At 35.5% G+C, this 20,438-nt stretch overlaps 2 protein-coding genes across 4 annotated transcripts; one reads left to right on the top strand and one right to left on the bottom strand.

The window, feature by feature from the left end:
* Positions 1-1,249: 1,249 nt before the first annotated feature.
* On the top strand, positions 1,250-16,773 carry LOC121737554 (major facilitator superfamily domain-containing protein 1-like). Of its 3 annotated transcripts, XR_006037160.1 has the most exons (12): positions 1,370-1,505; positions 1,586-1,707; positions 1,856-2,006; positions 3,103-3,228; positions 3,730-3,935; positions 4,425-4,638; positions 5,121-5,334; positions 5,522-5,619; positions 5,893-6,005; positions 6,227-6,320; positions 7,817-8,535; positions 16,762-16,773. XR_006037160.1 is itself a non-coding variant. In XM_042129345.1 (11 exons), exons 2-11 carry the CDS (start codon positions 1,590-1,592, stop codon positions 7,962-7,964), a joined length of 1,482 nt encoding a protein of 493 aa, XP_041985279.1. In that variant the 5' UTR covers positions 1,250-1,358; positions 1,586-1,589; the 3' UTR covers positions 7,965-8,855. The 3 variants fall into 3 exon arrangements, 2 of the variants coding, with proteins under 2 accessions (XP_041985279.1, XP_041985206.1); XM_042129345.1 differs by lacking the exons at positions 1,370-1,505; positions 16,762-16,773 and adding an exon at positions 1,250-1,358 and having other exon boundaries at positions 7,817-8,855; XM_042129272.1 differs by lacking the exon at positions 16,762-16,773 and having other exon boundaries at positions 1,370-1,506; positions 1,585-1,707; positions 7,817-8,855.
* Positions 11,868-18,831, bottom strand: LOC121737444 (carcinine transporter). Its single transcript, XM_042129155.1, has 8 exons — positions 18,745-18,831; positions 18,432-18,665; positions 18,199-18,366; positions 17,832-18,090; positions 17,053-17,679; positions 16,798-16,979; positions 13,717-13,895; positions 11,868-12,210 (listed from the first exon to the last, which is right to left on the bottom strand). The coding sequence occupies exons 1-8, from the start codon at positions 18,790-18,792 to the stop codon at positions 12,018-12,020; spliced, it is 1,890 nt and encodes a 629-aa protein (XP_041985089.1). The 5' UTR covers positions 18,793-18,831; the 3' UTR covers positions 11,868-12,017.
* Between the last annotated feature and the right edge of the window lie 1,607 nt (positions 18,832-20,438).

The raw sequence follows: 20,438 nt of genomic DNA on the forward strand, positions 1-20,438 counted from the left end.
ATATTATGTTTAATAATATTATCACTTGGTATAATAATAATCAATCTATCTTATCTTATAGAACTCCTTCTGCATTTCTAATATCTAATGTGACAAGTTGACAACAGAAGGCGCTCTAAAATTAAGGAGTTCAAGTGTACCGGCGTGTTAGCCTATATTCCATCCAGAAAATATGTCAATGCAATCAACATTTCAATTCTAATATATGAAAACAGATGGCGTTTTATTTTTTACTTAAATATATTTTATGTATAATATAATAAAAAATCCAGAAATATATCGATGCAATGAACATTTTAGTTCTAATACGATTCAACAGATGGCGTTTTATTTTTTACTTCATTGTAACATAGAACTAATCATACTTATTAGTTTGATTAGTAAAGCGCGATGTCAAAAAATTGGTGTCAAAAGCTTTTATAAAAAAACCCTGGTACCAATATATACTAGTAATCTGTGCCTGGTACCCCTTAACCTAAACTTTTTGAAAACTTTGAAGCACATGTCTGGCGCCGGCGCGTGGCGTAGACCTGTGAAGTGTAGATCTAATAACTTTGTATCTGTTCGGTTTGGCGCATAAAGTTAATTTACCTAGCCGCTAGCCACTATTCCGCTATTTAGGTACCTATATTAACTTTATGGTTTGGCGAGATTTGATTTTCTACAGAGACGTCAGCTTGCAATGATAGTAATTATAGATTAGGAAAGTTTAAAGATAGATTATAAATTGCTAAATGGTTTTTTGGCCGGGAATACGAAAGAGTGATGTTGTGTTTTTGTATTATTTTCCTAAAATTGTGTTACTTATTTCGGTTTTTTATGTGTAATGTTGGTAGAATATTAACCATTAAATATCCAATGTTGTGCACAAGTGGGGGCGAGTAATACAACTTCAAGAAACGTGTCATTTTGTGTTCCCTCCAAAACTCCATCAAAAGTTTTAGTAAAGGGTCTACCACTTTACTAAAACAACTGACTTGACTCGTTGACTTTACTGATTACGTCTTTTTTAGACTTGTACTAGACCATCGACTCGACAATATAGTGGAAAAACGACTTTATATTTTTATTTTGTAAACATTTTACGATTTTTTTTCTCGTGCCATATTTTATTTGACACTGGCGATGGTTAAAAAGCCGAGCGCCATAAAAGAAAAAAATTTTCTAATGTCAATGTCAATCATCAATTCAATATCTTTGAATTCATCAATCATCAATGCCGTCAACTTGTCAAATCACTGTTTTCACTTTCGACTTCGTATTTTGTATTTATTTTACAAAATAAAAACTTGCAAAAACTCGTATTTCATCATGTGCAGAAGTAGAAATTGAATTCTTCTTATTCGCGTAAAATAAAAGTATGTAATAGAATAGATTAATTTTCTTTGGAAAAATATTAAATAAAAGATACTTAATGCAGTTGTAAAGTTTATTTGTTGTGTTGCACATGACAATAAGGACAAAGACAGGTTTAAAATATAATACATAGGCAGCATAACTACTTTGTGAGTATATTCGATTTATTGGCCTTTACTTCGTCTACAAGTCACAACTTAGTTGTCTAACATATTTTACTTATTTCCAGAGATATGGATGATTTGGCGTTGCCAGAAGACCCTCGACCTACGGGGGAGGGATCATGGTGTCATCCTGCTAATAAAATTCACAGATTCTTTGCATTATTGCTGATGTGTTTTCTCTGTTTTGGTTAGTATACCTTTATTTCAAACATACCTTCATTTTCTGGTAATGTGCCACTTATTAAATTGTGCAAAGATAATATTTAAACAGTAACATCAATGCTTTGTCTATAGTATATTATATACCTATATTTCATAGTAATCTTTGATTTCAGGCTCATATTTCTGTTATGATACACCTGGAGCTCTTGGGGATCATTTTAAGTTTGATTCTGGTTTGAACACTTCTCAATTTGCATTGCTGTATTCTATATATTCATGGCCAAATGTTGTGTTATGTTTCATTGGCGGTTATCTTATTGACAGGTCAGTATAGGCCATTTCACTCATATGAATATAATATGAATGAGCGATTAGATATATCTAACGTCTCATTTCTCCTCTAAAATTATATTACTACTCAGTCCTCCACAATTATTATGCTCTTTTTTTGAAACTAGAACTTTGTCATAATAGATAAATATTCCATTCAGAACCATACATTTTCTAACCCATACTTTTCAGTATAAAGTTTTAAAAGGGGTATGGAGATTTGTATAATATGGAGCCTGGCCGTAAATATTTGTGAACGCGAAAAAACACAATAGATACCCCTTCATACCCCTTTAATTCATATTGGTCAAACTTACAAAAACCAAGTTTTCTTTTATAATTTATAATAATATGTATATGAATTTGTTAGTTGTTGGTGAATTGTAGGCCAGCCAAAACTCATTAGTTCATTTTATTCTTGTGCCTACTTAACATGCAAATAAATTTAAATTAGTTTAAAAGCACTCCAATTACAAACATTCACAATGTTTTTAACGTCCATACTAGTATTAAAAATATGAAAGTGTGTCTGTACGTCCGGTACCTCTTCATGCCCAAATTCAGAAAAGTGCCATACACTTTTATATATATCCCGTATGTTAAACGAATTTTGGCGCAATGTAGTAGCGGATGTCATCTAATATTAAATAATTTTATGTAATAAGTGCAACTGTCCACGAGGACTATTAATTTGGTGTTATCTCAATTGAACTCCCCTTATGTATATCATATCAAAGTTATGTACACTATCTAGTTACATATTTGCATATGGCTATGAATCATACAAAGGAGATAGATTAAACACAAATGTGTCATATTGATATTATGCTGAATAGCTTGTATCAAATGTAAAGAATAACACTTGTTTGAACAGATTAATTTATAAAAGTAACGACTATTTCCTGTGATGTTATGTATTACAAATTAATGGATTGAATCATTTATAAAAAATATAAAAGTCTACAAAGACTAGTAACATAATTTACTATATAAAGTAATTTTATTACAAATCTACTTAGATATAACTTTTAAGTAACAAGTATAATTTTATTGGCATTTTGTTTGCTCATAAATTCTGTTTTATTTTCAGATGTTTCGGAGTAAGATTAGGTGCAATAATATACATGTCAATTGTATTTATTGGTGCAGTAGTTTTTGCTCTCGGAGTTTACATCAATGCATTTTGGTTGATGATCATGGGTAGATTCATATTTGGGTGAGTACTACTAATAATAAAAACTAAGGAAACATAGTTCCCATACTTCAATCAGTTTTGAATTTGGTACCTTTTCGCACACTAAAATAAGACAATATAGTTATGAAACACTACATTCAAATTAAAGCCGTTGACAATAATTGACACTTCTATAATTATACAAAATGTTTGCATGTATTCGGGACTCTTTTTGCATAAAGTATGCATGTATTCGGGTAACATTTTGTACAATCTGAACAAATTTTTGACACAGTTACTCTTCCTTAGTTTTTATTATTTGTAGTGTGAGTACAATAAAACCAGTCACAGTCAATAGATTAAATAGTCTCATATTGTCCATAACAAAATATCTGTCCCCTCAAGGTTCTTAATTGGAGTAACCATAATATGGTAACCCATATGGGTATGGTATGGGTATATTGTAAATCATTTATAGCTATTCTAATATGTAGATGTATTTTTTGTGAGGCAAAAATAATGAAATACATGATTTATTTTCAGCATTGGTGGTGAATCCCTCCAGGTAGCCGTCAATAACTATGTCGTCCTCTGGTTTAAGGGAAGAGAGCTTAATATGGTCTTTGGCCTTCAACTATCATTTTCAAGATTTGGCAGCACTGTGAACTTTTGGGTTATGCAGCCAGTTTATGCATGGGTGGGACAATATTATGGAGGCTATGAGAAACTTGGTGTCACTTTGTTCATTGGTAGGTTTTTAAAACAAATTATTATCTTCTTATCTTATATATAAAAATGGATTTTCAAATGTGTTAGTCGCGCTAAAACTCGAAAACGGCTGAACGGTTTGGGCTGATTTTAGTCTTAAAATATTCGTAGAAGTCCAAGGAAGGTTTTAAAGTGACACGAAGTTCACCGGGACAGCTAGTATAATATAAAAATGGATTTTCAAATGTGTTAGTCGCGCTAACACTCGAAAACGACTAAACGGATTGGGCTGACTTTAGTCTTAAAATATTCGTAGATGTCTAGGGAAGGTTTTAAAGTGACACGAAGTTCACCGGGACAGCTAGTTATTTATAAAATTATATTTATTATTAAAGAAGATATTATAATATCTGATACATTCAAATTCTTTGCTGTACTCCATATGTGTTTTCGTCCAATAAATATTACATGTCATTGGCACTTGCCAGCATAATTGTATAAACAATTATTTAAAATATGTTTTATTACAGCTTCCCTTACATGTTTGGGTTCACTCATATGCGGCTTAATATTGGGATTCATGGACCACAGGGCTGAGAGAATCCTAGGCCGGCAAGAGGAACAATCAAACAATGAACCGTTCAGACTGAGTGACATATTACACTTTAAACTGGTGTTTTGGCTCCTCTGTGTGATTTGTGTGGCATATTATGTTGCCATCTTCCCATTCATTGCATTGGCCAAGTGAGTTACAAGTGGATAAAAAATTTATACAGTGTGTAACAAAAATAAGCGATAATACTTTAAGTGTGTATATGGTGTGTACGTGTTCCTTGTAGAGAGTTCACTGTGAAAATAGCAGCGCTGAAAGACGAAATTTTTTTTTCACTTTTATATGGGCAAGGGCCCGAGCGTCAGTCTCCCCATACAAAAGTGAAAAAAAATTTTGGTCATTCAGCGCTGCTACTTTCACAGTGAACTCACTACAAGGAACACGTACACAGCCTAAAGTATTATCACTTATTTTTGTTACAACCTGTATATAAGCCTGGTGCTGAACAAAATAACTCTTGTTATCTTAAAATATTCTACTCTGAAGGGCTTATTATGTTTTGAGCCTTAGTTATACTTACCATATAATATTTTGATTAATTTTTATGTTTTCTGTTATTCATAATTTTTGTCTCTTCAATAACAAATATGTAATCATGAATTATTGTTCCTAGGGTGTTCTTCGAAAGAAAATATGACTTGTCTCCTCAAGACGCAAACACTGTTAATTCAATGGTGTACTTCATATCCGCTGGATTGAGCCCATTCTTCGGCATACTGATTGACAAAACCGGCAGGAATGTAATGTGGGTTACTCTGAGCATCATCACTACAGTTGCCTCACACTCCCTACTGGCGTTTACCTTCATCAATCCCTATCTAGGAGTGGTAAGACTTGACAAAATTATTAAGAATTGGTTTAATAATAAAATTCTCTTACATCCATTTAGGAGTACCGGTATTAAAAATATCAAAAGCATAATATTAAAAATATATTTAGTTGTTTAACTTAATTATTACTTGTAAAGAAAACACATCATAATGTTTACGTAATTTTTAACGTGTTATGTTTCAGGTATGTCTTGGAATTTCATACTCATTATTAGCTAGTGGGCTGTGGCCACTGGTAGCCATGATAGTTCCATCGCATCAACTGGGTACAGCATACGGAATGTAAGTGATTAATTTACTTTTTACTTCTCACCTTTAACTATCTTCTTCTCTTAATCTCAGGATCGTTACTATAAAAAAAAATTAAAAATATAAAATATCCACAGCCGAATATATATATACTCCTCGTTTTTTGGAAGTCGGTTAAAAATGAAAAATGTTTTGTTTCCAAATAGGCTACCAACTTTTATAAAACTATTAAAGACATATCACCGGTTAGGGAATATAGATTTGGAAAGCTTACATGGGAGAATAAGTGGTTAATATCTATTGCAGATGTCAGGCAGTCCAGAACCTCGGCCTAGCGACCGTCATTATTCTGACTGGCATGATCGTGGACGCATATGGCTACCTCATGTTGGAGATGTTCTTCGTAGGCTGCCTATTCAGTAAGTTATTTCTTTTATTATATAGTATATAACTATATACTATAATTGTATCATTATTAAACCGAAACTAATAGGGCAAGTTAAATATAGTCTACATTTTAACTTACCACATTAATTTCGGTTTTAATACTTTCCCTAAAGTTAGCTACTAATATTTAATTTGTGATCAAAAATGGTGCTACAAGTTAGCGTAAATTATACAAAACTGTAATACTTTCCAGTTGCATTAATCGCTGCTGTGTTAATATACATCGTGGACTCCGCCAACAACGGCGTGCTCAACATGACCATAGCGGAACGAGAGGCTTTGAAACCGTGAGTACCGTGACCTTTATTTAAAAAAAAACCGTTAGCCATCTTTTGAATAGCTGCTGTAGCATAATATGTAATAGGGAATATGCAAAAAAAATAATTCCACCTCAAATATATTTTTCTGTGATCTTTATCATCCTCACATTATAATCAAAAGGTATTTTTTTTAATTAGTTATCATTTAAACCCATAAAATGTTGTTTAAAAAATGAAAATTAATGGAGGGAAATTCAAACTTACTAAACGCGCCACCATTGGACTAAACAAAATGTGACGTCAGATGTTACATATCGGCGTCGATATTTATACTGTGGTTATTTATAACACGATAATGGAGATAGAGTGAGCCGAGTGAGTGAGTTTACCGGAGGCCGAGTGAGTGAGTTAGGGGATTCCCTACCCTATTCCCTTCCCTACCCTCCCCTTCCCTTTCCTTTCCTTCCCTTCCCTTCCCTTCCCTTCCCTTCCCTTCCCTTCCCTTCCCTTCCCTTCCCTTCCCTTCCCTTCCCTTCCCTTCCCTTCCCTTCCCTTCCCTTCCCTTCCCTTCCCTTCCCTTCCCTTTTATACCCTATTCCCTCTTAGAAGGCCGGCAACGCACTGCAGTTCTTCTGATGCTGCGAGTGTCCATGGGCGACGGAAGTTGCCAGGTCAGGTGACCCGTTTGCTCGTTTGCCCCCTTATTTCATAAAAAAAACATCGCTTTTCATCATCTTACACCATGGTTCTCGTATTTTTACATCGTTTGGAATACGAAAAATACTTGTACTTCTTACAAGTATCGTGTGATAAGTGATAACGATGTAAAAATACGACAACCATTTTTTAGCCTCTTCCATGATCTCAATAGCAAATAAACCCGAAAATAAGTACGAAGTAACTGAATCACTAAAGGAAACAAACACGGGACATAACATCTGACGTCATAACATGACGCGCTAAATGCCGGCGTTTGAACGCTACAAACTTAATCAATGTTTTAAATTTTAATTTAAAGAATAATTTGAATATTTTGAAGCCTATTTATGTTTTATTCTCATTTATAAAGATATAAAGGACTAATTAAAGTCTTAAAAAACAACATGCATATTCCCTATTGTCTGGTTCAATGAGATGCGCACATACCGTAGAATTTAAAGATAAAAAACATTATATTAACAGTATAAGATACAAATTTAAGTACGAGCCAAAAAATTGGACGCGGGTCTTCCGTGGAATTCTCGAGAATTCGCCGGTGCCAATTTCCTCGCATGAGGAGAAATTGAGGCGTTAACGATAGTGGCCGCACTTGCGTCACACTGATCCACGCCATAGGGTCAATTCAGATTTTAGACCGCAACGCGACGCGTTGATGCATTCCTGTATGAATTTGGAAGACGTTTCACGCAATTGAAATCTGTAAATTGAGTACAAAAGAAATGCATCTACGCGTCGCATCGCAGTCTGAATTGACCCTTAGACTTTTCAAAAGTTAAATCGGTGTTCTAAAAAACTTTTTTTAGTGAGACAACCGAGAGCAACACGGAGGAGACAGCCAACCTGTTGGACAACGAGAGCTCGCAGGACGAGGGTGACTCCGCCCCCGCCACACACTCCGACCGCATCCGCTCGCGGTACCTCGCGCAGATACTGCCCGACCCCAACCAGTAGGACTAACTCTTACCGCCGCACTCATTTGATGATAACTTAACGTTAATGTGACAGACTGTATAGAGCTCATGTATTTTTTAAATTAATCATTAAATGTTACTGAGTGCGGCTGTCAAGCTTGCTCGCGTTATGTTATCGGTGCAATTGATGTCGCCTAAGCCAGGAAAGTGGAAACGTCTGAGAACGCACTAGCCGTAACTACACTTCAGCGACGCAACAAACGGTCAAATGTTATTCGCATGAAATTGTATAAGTTAAACCGCAGCAGCGCGCGGCATTGCGGTTTGAAAATTCTCGTGTACGACAAGCAAAGTTCTGACTAGTGAGGTTTCAATCAAAACGGGCGCGAGCACAGATGGCTCTTAACGCGAACGAATATAACCACCAACTGCGTGAAACTGGTGAAGACACCAGGTAAGCGACTATTCTATTGGTTATGTAATGAGGGGTATACTAGCGAGGATCTTTGAGTGTGTGTACCGACTACATTCCCGCGCGGGGCGCCACTAGATATAACATGACTGTAGACTGCAACTGTATCTAAAATTTTATAATCTGTGACGATTCTTTAGTAATATGCACCGCCATTTATAATTATGTGATTACAATGTTATTATTAAAAACTTGGTCTATTAATAGTACCAAAACGATTTGACGATTTGTGGAAATAGGTAACAGTTACTTAACATTTTATTGTGACACGCACAAATCGTAATATTATTAATTATTATTGACGACGTTATAAAAAAATCAACTGATGAAAATGTATAACTAAATTAATAAACTCTAAATGGCTATGCTCAATACAGTTGAAGTGTACGGACTTCGCAGAGAATAGTTTAATATGGTCATTATTTTTTACGTTCCTTGACAAATTTTATAAATAAATATTATTAAAATTATATTATAGGAAATAAATGACGTAATCAAATATTATGTGTATTATTTGGACTTCTAACAATTTTTTTATATACTTACTAAAAACTGAATGAGTTTCTACCCCAACTTGTATTTTTATAAGTAAATTAGTAATTATTAAATGATATTTGTTATGCATAACAGGAGACTACGACCTCTGTGGCTCAGTGGTGAGCGCGTTGGTAGCTCAAGCCGGGGGTCGCGGGTTCGAATCCCGCCGACGGAACCAAAAGTTTTCAATGTTCCCAGGTCTGGATGTGTATTAAATATGTGTATGATATAATAAAAATCTTAAATATATGTATAGTATAAAAGTATTAAATATATTTCCGTTGTCTGTAACACAAGTCCTTTAGGTACTTAGCACGGGGCCAGACTGACGTGGTGTGAAGCGTCCATAGATATTATTATTATTATTATTACTATCAAGTAAACTAAGTCAAAATCGACATAGGTACTTATTAAATATAAATTTATTCCTTCCACAATAAAGTCAACAGTTCACACCTTACAGCTAAAATACAAAAATAAATGCTACAAATCAAAACTATTCACCAACAACTAAATATAGAGAATGAAAATAATTTACTAACATATTGGTCTAGTGTCAACAACTTGGTACTACTAAAATAATATTCTACAATAATATTATATGCTGTGCCACAACTGTTTCTTTTCTAAAAGTCTTCTGATCGACTTGAATCTTAGCACTAATTGGCCACTCCGTATGGTCATTAAATATTTTTTTTTATTAACACAATTAAAATTGCTTTTTTGGCACTTTTTCAATTCAAAAATTCAATTCAAATTCTTTATGCACGCATAATAATATACAATAGTACCTATAAACTAGGCAGTGTATATCACGTCGTCTAATCCCATGCTAAGTATAAACTTGTGTTAATATGGCAATTAGACAACGGATGCACACCGAACCATTTTACCCTAATATAAATTATTCATACAGCACACATTCACACACACAAACACACTATAGCTTATCACGTATCATGTATGGATCTTTCGGCGACGTGATCCACGCTTTGTTCGGGAGCCTCCCCTGGAACCTCCGGTAAACTACACCGGCGGACTAAAACTCCACCTAGAGGGTGAATAAAAGTTGAGTCGGCACTCTCACAAAGGAACCGAAGTTAACTTTGTAGCGAGAGTGCAGACGCTCCACCCTAGGTGAAGGTGGTCTTCTCGCGGATTTAGTTTATTTCTAGACAACCTATAATATAACCTTTGTGTCTTAACAATCGCGAGAAAACTAGCTGATAGATGACCTTATAATTAAATGAACGGCGGAGACTTTAGGCTTTACATTATTATTATTTGCACTAAAAATTTGAGTCGCTTTATTTACATTTTTGTACCCATAATATAGGCCGCAGACCCCTAAGTATTCCCCATGTATCCTTATCCTTAAAGCCTCATAATATCACTCATCAAGAATTTCGTCTTTTTCTTTTGAAGGACTGACTGTAATCGCCTATTGAAAGACTCAATAGTAAAATCAAATTACTTAAGGTTGGGTTGAACCAGAGGCGTGGTTGAAGTTAAAGTTATGGTTATAGTTAAGGCTAAATTTAACTTTAACTTTCATCATCTTCTTCTTCTTCTTCTTTTGGCGTAACCCTCCCCATTTAGGAGTTGCCAGCGTCAGAGTTAGGGCGAAAAATGTGAACAGTTATAACTTATAACGTAAACTGATTACCATGCAGTGGGCACGGGTGATGACTTCATGCGACCATGCAAATACAAGATATAATAATGAAACAGAAAAAACCAGAACAAGCAAATATATACAGCAAAATATTGTTTCTTAGCCTTTAAAGATACACAGAGTACATAAACATAAGTACAATATAAATATATTAAATATAAAAGTACAACTAGAGCCTAATGTGATTATGAGCAATGAACGAGCATAAGATGTCTATAAATGGAGAATATACTAACGATAAAATAGATTTAAGATTAATGGGGCGAGGAAAATTAGGAGGAAGGTAATCGTACAATGAAAGATTGTTTTCGCAAGCAAAAAATATATGGTCTGGAAAGCCTTCATCCAAGCCACATTCACACAATGAGCTATCCCTCACCATTATTTTAGCTAGAAATACCGGGTTACACGAGTGACCCAGACGTAGCCGACAGATAGTAGAGCAAACAGGCTTATTAGCTTTCAAATATTTAAAAAACCACGGTCGACTAGGTACTGAATCCTGAATTTCAGCGTAAAAACGTCCTTTATTCCCACTCGACTCAGTCCAAATGGTATTCCACTCCAGAGTCAAATGCGACTTGGCCAGAGGAAGAAGATCCTGACAATTTTTTTTGAAATTACTTAAACCACCAGACTTTGCAGCTTCTTTGGCATATAGATCCACACATTCATTTCCTATAATCCCGCTATGACCAGGAATCCAAGCAAGTACAACCTGTATGTTGCTACAATAGCATTTAAATAGTAACTCCCTAATTTTAAAAATTAAAGGGAATTTAAATTTACTTCTAAAGGGGTTTGACAAAATCGCTTCCAGGGAACTTTTACAATCGGACATAATAATTGCCTTATTTAGTTTGTGCGATTGCACAAAGGAAATCGTTTCAAAAATCGCTAGAGATTCTGCATTAAAAACCGAAGAAAATGAAGGCGATTTACTATTAAGGACAACATTACATTTTGGAATACCTACACAAGAAGTATCGGATAATTTGAAAGCGTAACTTTCATCTTAACTTTGACCCGAGAAATTGACAAATGACAGCTGGTCCAACAAGATTATAAAAAATGAATGTGGGCGGGGGCGCTGCTCGTAAAAGAGAACTGTCAAAAATGCCTTTTTTTTATGATGACAGCGTTAGTTACTTTTTTCGCCACGTGCATTTAAAACCTTGTCGAGCTCTATGGTTATGGTTAAATATTGCGTCTTGATGGCGTCCATTTTTGACATTTCGCATTATAGTTAAAGTTACAGTTATAGTTAAAGTTAGTTGGTACAACTCAACCTTAGTATAATAATTGCGTCACGATCACCTACGTTGCACGGCTGACAGTCAGGTTGGTGTGGGCTTTAATACTTTTATTAGTAAAGGACATCTATACTACCACTGCATTTAGTTTTAAAACTAGAACCAATACGTCATTTTGAGACTTCCGTCTCTGTCCCTTTGCGTTTCTAGAGTGCTCGCTTGCCGGACGAGCTTGCGCATAGAGTTTCTCCTGATTATTGGTATAGCAGGCACCTCCTCGACTACAGGAGCTTGCGTCAACTCCAGTTCATCCAGGTTCTCGTAGGAATCTGATTCAGATATTGCGGTCCTGAAAACAAAAGAATTAAGGAACTGACATGGCTTAACGACTAATAAGTAATGGTCGAGCTGATGAGTTAACGAAAAACATTATTATGAGGATAAGATTGAATTAATTTTTAGATTAAATTAATTAAGGCATCGATAAAAACTGCCATCGCTTAGCCCACTTGCTCTTGGTATACATAGGTAATTACTTACAGCATGCCCATGTATTTTTCACAGCTTAAACGATTTCCATTCCAAATTTTATCTTTTTCGCCTTTTATTTATTTTTATTTTCATTGAGCCAACAGCTAAGCCTATGAGAAGACCAATTTTTTGTTGCTTTGATAGAACTGGAGCCATTAAGAAGACGTCTGACCAAAATGAAAACTGATTTAGTCACTAAATTAGGACAAGTGGAATAAGAAGCGAACTAATTAGTCTCCTATGTAGGATCCTATTAAAGCTATTAAGCCTATTAAAGCTAGCTAGGATTTCTAAATAGGACAAGTGGAATAAGCGCTTTTGCCTGAAAGACCATGCTTGCATTCATTCGAACTATTCTCATTTTTGTAAAGTTACGTAGAAATCAAATTATGAAACCGATACGTTTGCTCGATTTTGTGCGGCTTCCTAAAATCCGGATAACGTAATCTACGTAATAAGGTTAAATATAACATATTTTGTTTATTGGGCTTATTAATAGGCAGGTGAAATGTACTGATAGATGCATGACGTAAGTGTCCATGTTTTTCGATGTAACATATCCATAATAATATATTGTAAGTAGTCTGTAGACTAGATGACGCCCGCAACTCCGTTGCGCCAAAACACGTTTGCCACGCGGGAACCGTACAATTTTCTGAACTAATAATAATCGGCCAAATGAGAGTTGGACTCGCGCACGAAGGGTTCCGTGCCATTATAGAACAAAAATAAGAAAAAAATGTGTTTTCGTATGGGAGCCCCCTTAATTATTTATTTTATTTAAGTAAATTTTATTATTAATTATTAAAGTATAAACATAATTGAGTGTTTTGTGCACAATTCAGGTACCTATATATTACCATCATTTATATCGAGCAAAAAAAGGCAAAAAAATCACGTTTGTTGTATGGGAGCCCCCCTTAAATATTTCATTTATTTTGTTTTAAGTATTTGTTTTTATAGCGGCAACAGAAATACATAATCTGTGAAAATTACATCTCTCTAGCTATTGCCCTTCTTGAGTTACAGCCTGGAGATAGACAGACGGACATACAGACAGACGGACAGACAGACGGACAGACATACATCGAAATCTAAGTAATAGGGTCCCGTTTTTACCCTTTGGGTATGGAACCCTAAAACGATCCTTCTTTCCCGGTACTCTAAGTATCTGCATACCATCATCGAAATCGGTTCAGTGGTTTAAGCGTTAAGAGCTGGTAACAGACAGACAGACACACTTTCTTATTTATAAATTAGTATGATTGGTGTAGTTCTCTTGTTAGAAAAATAACAGTTTAGTTAGTTGGCTTTAAACTCTTACTTTTGTCCGCCGCAGTTGAGACAGTCTTTGTAGGTCCAATCTTTGCCGAACTCCTCGCCTTCCTCAGCGGTCTGCGGCAGGGGCGTATGCAGGGTCTCCGGCAGACGCAGCGCGGTCAGACCGCCCACCACAGAGACTGCTCCCATCACGAACAGGGGCAGAACCAAATTACTCGTACCCTGGAATGCGTAACATGGTCATCACGAGATCAAAAAAAATGTTATATAAAATGTCAAAAGTATGAAACTTTGTGACTATGATATGAGACTGCAGTCTCGCCCAGTTGATTATAGTATAAAATTAAATTAAGAAATAAAAAAAAAACCCGCCAAATAACTTTAAAAAGTAATGAAAAAATATATTTTACTGACTTTAAGTTTAAATAATTCCTAAGTGTAAAGTTATATTTTAGTCCATAATTGTTGTCACGGTGTGTCGGGGGACCGCCAACAGTGTCTTTTTCATTTTGTATCGCCATGTCACTGATTTTCTCGATTCGGTTCTCTGTGAACTGACCCTAAAACTGACCTTAAAGGGTTAAGGAAGGCGAAATTTTGCATTTGTAATTTCTATTGATTTCATTGGATTAATGGTCATGTTGTTCACACTAATTAATGTTTATTTATGATTTTTTATCCATTTTCCCTAACAATATAAAGGGTGTCTACTATTAGTTCTTGAAAATGTAAAAAACCTAATAGATGTAATGGAACTCATATCATCATTTTGCAATACATACTAAAGTTGTTTTGTAGTTTATTCTACTGCAAATATCATCAATATTCTCTGAAAATATAATTCTATTAACAAGTTAACAAATTAGAACTGCTGTACCTAAACATTGACATATAAGACCTTGTCTGATCTAAAAATCGATTGCTTTAGTTTTTTAGTAGTAAAAAGAAGAAAAAGGAGAGCTGAGAAAAGAAATAAGAAAAAAGAAGAGGCAAGAGAAGCATGGAGACTAAAGACTGAAAATAAATTTGCTAGGAAAAAATATAAGTATGAAAAATAAAAATGAAAGGAAAGATAGTTTTAGCATGGAAGAAGAATGGATAGAATCTGAAGACAACGTGGATAATATTTTATATGCATGTAGTTACTATGATGAAGTAAATGAAATCTTTAAAAAAAACTATATTTATAAATACAGACCTAATAATAAGAAAAATGTTAACCCTTTAGCCGCCGAGCTTAAAATCAATTGTCGTGCCTCTAGCGCTGGCACCATAAATCGAAAAATTTATACCTACAACAAATAGTGATGTGCAATACTTATCTTTTTCGATGTCGATAATTTATTTCTTAATTTATAATTAAAATTATAAATAAATTTAAAATTATAATTATAAAATTATAATTTAAAGTATAAACTGATATCTATTATTTGAATCCATAATGTTGTTAATAAATATACAACGCTGGCAGAAACATTAGATAGTTAAATTAAGAAATTTAAAAAAAACCCCGCCAAACAACTTTAAAAAGTAATGAAATAATATAATTTACTGACTTTAAGTTTAAATAATTCCTAAGTGTAAAGTGATATTTTAGTCCATAATTGTTGTCAAGGTGTGTCGGGGGACCGCCAACAGTGTCTTTTGCATTTTGTATCCCATGTCACTGATTGTCTCGATTTGGTTCGCTGAAAACTGACTCTTAAACTATAATTTTATGGGAAATCAAACATCTACATTAGCGGTCCCCCGACACACCTTGACAACAATTATGGACTAAAATATCACTTTACACTTAGGAATTATTTAAACTTAAAGTCAGTAAAATATATTATTTCATTACCTTTTAAAGTTGTTTGGCGCGGGTTTTTTTTAATTTCTTAATTTAATTTTATTTCATACTTTTTAAACTTGTGTTGGTTATAGTGCAGAATAATTCCTATCAACAGGATACCGTATTATATCCCAATAAATACCATCTAGGAATGTCCTTTTGGATGAAGCCGTCAATATGAGTCCAAACATGAAACCACCACTCTGGGAATCCAGGTGATGCTGCAGCAGCAGCATGCAAAAATTTATTGGTTATCTACGTCTTACTAGTTGTCGCAATTAAAATGAACCCAAACACGAAACCATTGCTCTAAGTTGGCGAGGAGTTGGGTATCCTATTGATTACCAGGTGATGCTGCAGCACCAGGTCAACTTTCTATTAATGTGTAAATATTCATAAATGTCACGAACTAGAATGCAATAAAGCCCGCCAAACGACTGCAAGTTGCTAATCGGCCCTTCAGGAACCAGATGAACCGCGAGTTTCAGCACGTAGCAGGCTGATGATGATGAACTATAGCTAAGAACACTCTGAATTAAGTCAGCTTTCAAACAAAAAAACTAAATCAAAATCGCTCCACCCGTTTGGATGCTACGATGCCACAGACAGACAGACAAACCGACAGACAGACACGTCAAATTTATAACACCCCTCTTTTTTGTCGGGGGTTAAAACGGAGTCAGTAGAGGTTCTAACTTTTCAACCGCTTGGTTTTTGTTTCGATAAAATATGCATTATGTAGGGTTTTTTATTCGAATTGATATTATGATTGAGATATAGAAGCGGTAGTTTTCGCCGTACTTTTGTAAATTACTATGGTTACCACAAATTGTTGTCGCAGCCGGTACGACAATGTTAATATTCTAGACCAGGGGTTCCCAATCTTTTTCAGCCTGCGGCGCAGTTACCTACACGTCGCAATATTTTGTCACGGCGCGCTACTCTACCTAGCTAATATTAGAAAAAGATACATAAATAAACACATTTAAATGATTATAGTCAGGTAAAGCAGGTAAATTATATAATTAACAAATATTTAATCATCTATCTGCATTAACCCATCAATCCCCAAACGGCAGCCGGGTGCCGCATAACAATAAAAATCTATTGTGTCTGCGATACCCACGATGGAGGTGTTAAATATTAATATTATAATTTTATTTTATATTTGTGGTTTCGGATAATGATAGAGGATCGACTCACGACGCCCCTCTTGCCTTTCCACGAAGCACAAGGGCGCCTACCTAGATCTAGACTGTATTAATAGTGATGATAATAAAAAAATCTTACCAAGTAATTAATAAAGGGAATAACTATTAGTCCCAATCCTCCGATGTAAGCTGATGTTCCGATGCCTATACCCCGAAGTTCCGTAGGGTAAATTTCGCCAGCGTACGGGTAGATTATGAGGAACGACGCAGATATAAGGCACTTTGAAATGAGATACAACACAAGAGTTTCATTTTCAGCATCTAAAAGCAAAAATATGAAAGTTACCAACTTATTTTCGACTAAAATATGACTTGTATACACTTTAAAACCTACCACTCGGCAACAGAACAGTCACCATGCAGAAGATTCCACTCAAAACCATCGACATGCATAACGGCCATCTTCTGCCAATACGATCCATGAGTATCCAACACACGATGTAGCTCGGTATCTCCACAGCAGACGATAGGAAGAAACTCATGTACTGGTTACTCCCCATCGCCGGCCCATAGTAACTCAACCCTACGTAAACCATCTCCGAAGCACACCAATTCAAAGTTATCAAAAAAGTTTTGAGTCTCATATTAGGAGTTTTGCATAATGCAAATACGCTAGGCGTCTTGGCTTCCTTCGCTCCGTTCTCCTTTTGTTCTAGAACTTGTTTTTGTAGTTTTATCGTGTATTCGACCGGCAATTCTTTTCCGTTAACTCGTGCAATGTTTTTTAGTATGTTGTTGGCTTCCTCCAATCTCTCTCTCATGAGGAGCCATCTTGGGGACTCGGGTAGTACGAACCAGTACAGATAGTAGAAGAAGAATGGCGTCGATGTGGCCAATGCCAGTGACCTCCAATTGCGTAAAAAATAAGTAACAACTGATAGTAGAATTAAACCCAACGTGTAGAATATACAAGTCATCACCGTCACGAACGATCTATAATTGGGACCTGCTAATTCTAAAGCTGAAATGAAAAAATCTTTATGAAAATATTTTAAACGTCACAAAATATCAAAGTTCGAAATAACTTACATAATATTATGAACTGGATTTGAACGGAATTTATGAAAATAATATTTTAAACCTCACAAAATATCAAAGTTCGAAATAGCTTACATATTATGAATGGGATTTGGTACACCGCTGGGATAGTTAGTCCCACTATGACCCGCGCTAGCACCCAGAACCAGTACTCATGTGCATAAGCGGTCATCATACTTCCAAGTAGAAGAGTCGATAAACAAGCAAAGAATGACTTCTTCCTCCCTATTCGATCGTTCAGTAGACCGAACGAGTAAACCCCGACGGGTCCTCCCACGTTCAACGCAACTAACCCGAGAGTTGGGTACACATCGTATTCGCACACTAAATTGAACTGAAAAATGTAAAATAAACTTAAGCTATTAATCATTTTTGAGAGCATTATTTAGCAGAAGGTTTCCGATTAACACTTTTTGTTTCAAAAATGTTAAGAGCAACTTACGTCTATGACAATAGAAGATTTGACTTCGCTTGTATCATATTCATATCCATCCAAGCAAGGCTCGACTGGCCAGCTCTCGTTCACTGCTATAGGACCTCCCTTACTCAGTATATCGGACCAGTCGACGTCGTATCGCATGCACGTTTCAAACGTCGCATTATCGTCTGCCTAGAGTATAAGTCAGTTAAATGATCTTAATTAACTGTTTTATCACAATATGCGCGCTATTTTACCTTGCGTGGGATGGACAGAGCTCGCCTCTCTTCCTGGGTGTAGTTCTGCAGCTGGGGCACTCGACACCAGTGGTCGGGCGTGTCGGACATGAACAGCTGGTTGAAAGCACAGAACCCGCAGGGCAGACACGCCGGGAGACAAACGAACCACAGCAGACACTTCTGGTACAATCCGAATTCACCGATCTTGGGCAGCACATCGTCCAAATCGATCGCATCACTGGGATCCTTAGCCTTAAAACATCACTCGTTATATTAATTCCACCACGAAAATATGAAAAAAATAACGGGATTCTTCGAGATTTATAATCACCGGTGATTTGTCCCTAGGGCCACCATTTTTAGGTCCCTCCGAGCCCATGTTTTCGAAGCTCTGTGCTGTGGTATATCGGGACCACCGTCTGTACGTTTCTAACGTTTAATAAGCCACCTTGGTATTGGCCGAAGCCGTACAGTATTAATCTAATTGATCAAGGAATATCGCGTATGAACGCGGAAGACCCCAAATGTTACATTTTCTGATAAAGTAGGTAAATCAATTTAATAGATGCTATTTAGTATATACCTACTATTTTACTTTACTCATCAACATGGTATAATTTGACTATCGATATTGTATTTATTTATATTGTGACTGTAACTTTCACTACTTACCTTCTGTAACAGCACAACTGCTAGATATTTGAACCTGTTAGGTTAGGTTTATTTTATTTTATGTTTATTAGGTTTTCCTGTAGGGTGTCATTATTGTATTCTAAATGTTAACATTGCTAATCTCCACCAATACTTTATTATTTCTTTGTTAAAGTGTTTATGGTGTATCTTATTCATAGTTAAAGGTATACGTTTATATTAATTTACCATCCATTATGTAATATCTACAATTAATAAATATTCATACGTATTGAGGACAACCGGATTTACTTAGAGTTAAGACTCTTGAACTTGCACTTGCTCGTAAGAAGGTAATATTTTCTTCCGCGATCTAATGAGGTCATAGTATGTACATATACTATTATTCATATATTCTATGAACGCTTCTCACCACATCAATCTGGCCCCGTGCTAAGTACACGGACTGTTACAATGGAAATGTATTTAGTAATTTTATACTACTTATACGTATATTTAAGATTTTAATTATGTATAATATGATACACATATTATATTTAATACACATCCATTGCAAACTTTTTTGTTCCGTCGCATTGGCGGGATTCGAACCCGCGACCCCCGGCTTGAGCTCCTACGTTCAACCACTGAGCCACAGAGGTCGACAAGCTATTATTTATTATTGATTTTCAATGTGTTTATTTCGCTTTTATCCTTTCTTAAAGGCACCAATTGCGTCAATTTATTATATCGTTGGGTTTTGACTTTTGTTATATAAAAATTATAACATCTATGCATAGTAAGATTTTATGCTTTGTCATAATTCTGTTCGTGGTTGTGTAGAAGAGCCGTAGCGACCAGCGTAGAGTCTGCGGTCCGTCTACGCTGGGTTTGCACTTTGCGCTGGGTCTACGGACTACAATATCGTTAAATAATAATAATTTGACAACATTGACAACATCTAATAGGAAATCTAGAATAATATCATGCCTATTGTGACATTATTTTAGATTTCCTGTTAGATTTTTAACGGATTTGGATATAATATGTGGTATGATATAATTATGTGGGTTGGCACAACTTTTTAGTCGTAGACCGTAGTAGTAAACTTATGTTTTTTAAAACAGAAAACAGTATACTTATTTGTAACCCAACCATTTACCATACCATTATGGTACTAATGCCTGTTTTCACCAACCGCCTCCTAACGCTAAGTGGTCCCCTAGCGGCCATTAAGGGTGTATATCCTTCAAGATTTCACGAATTTTTGTGTGTCACGTTCGTCCTCAGGGCGTAAGAACTTTTGCAAAACATTACTTTTTAAAATGTGTTTGTTTTAAGAGATATTTGACCCGCAAAGATCGCTAGGGAAAACTTAGCATTAGGAGACCGTTG

This window comes from Aricia agestis, chromosome 1, assembly GCF_905147365.1.
Source record: "Aricia agestis chromosome 1, ilAriAges1.1, whole genome shotgun sequence".
Taxonomy (NCBI): domain Eukaryota; kingdom Metazoa; phylum Arthropoda; class Insecta; order Lepidoptera; family Lycaenidae; genus Aricia; species Aricia agestis.

Excerpts from the sequence above, each read along its gene's own strand:
- LOC121737554 (XM_042129345.1), top strand. The coding sequence starts at position 1,590 with ATGGATGATTTGGCGTTGCCAGAAGACCCTCGACCTACGGGGGAGGGA. Across the intron at positions 3,936-4,424 it reads TGGTGTCACTTTGTTCATTG|CTTCCCTTACATGTTTGGGT; the intron begins GTAGGTTTTTAA and ends GTTTTATTACAG. Across the intron at positions 4,639-5,120 it reads CCATTCATTGCATTGGCCAA|GGTGTTCTTCGAAAGAAAAT; the intron begins GTGAGTTACAAG and ends TATTGTTCCTAG.
- LOC121737444 (XM_042129155.1), bottom strand. The coding sequence starts at position 18,792 with ATGGGCTCGGAGGGACCTAAAAATGGTGGCCCTAGGGACAAATCACCG. Across the intron at positions 18,367-18,431 it reads CTCTGTCCATCCCACGCAAG|GCAGACGATAATGCGACGTT; the intron begins GTAAAATAGCGC and ends CTTATACTCTAG. Across the intron at positions 17,680-17,831 it reads CCAAATCCCATTCATAATAT|CTTTAGAATTAGCAGGTCCC; the intron begins GTAAGCTATTTC and ends TTTTCATTTCAG.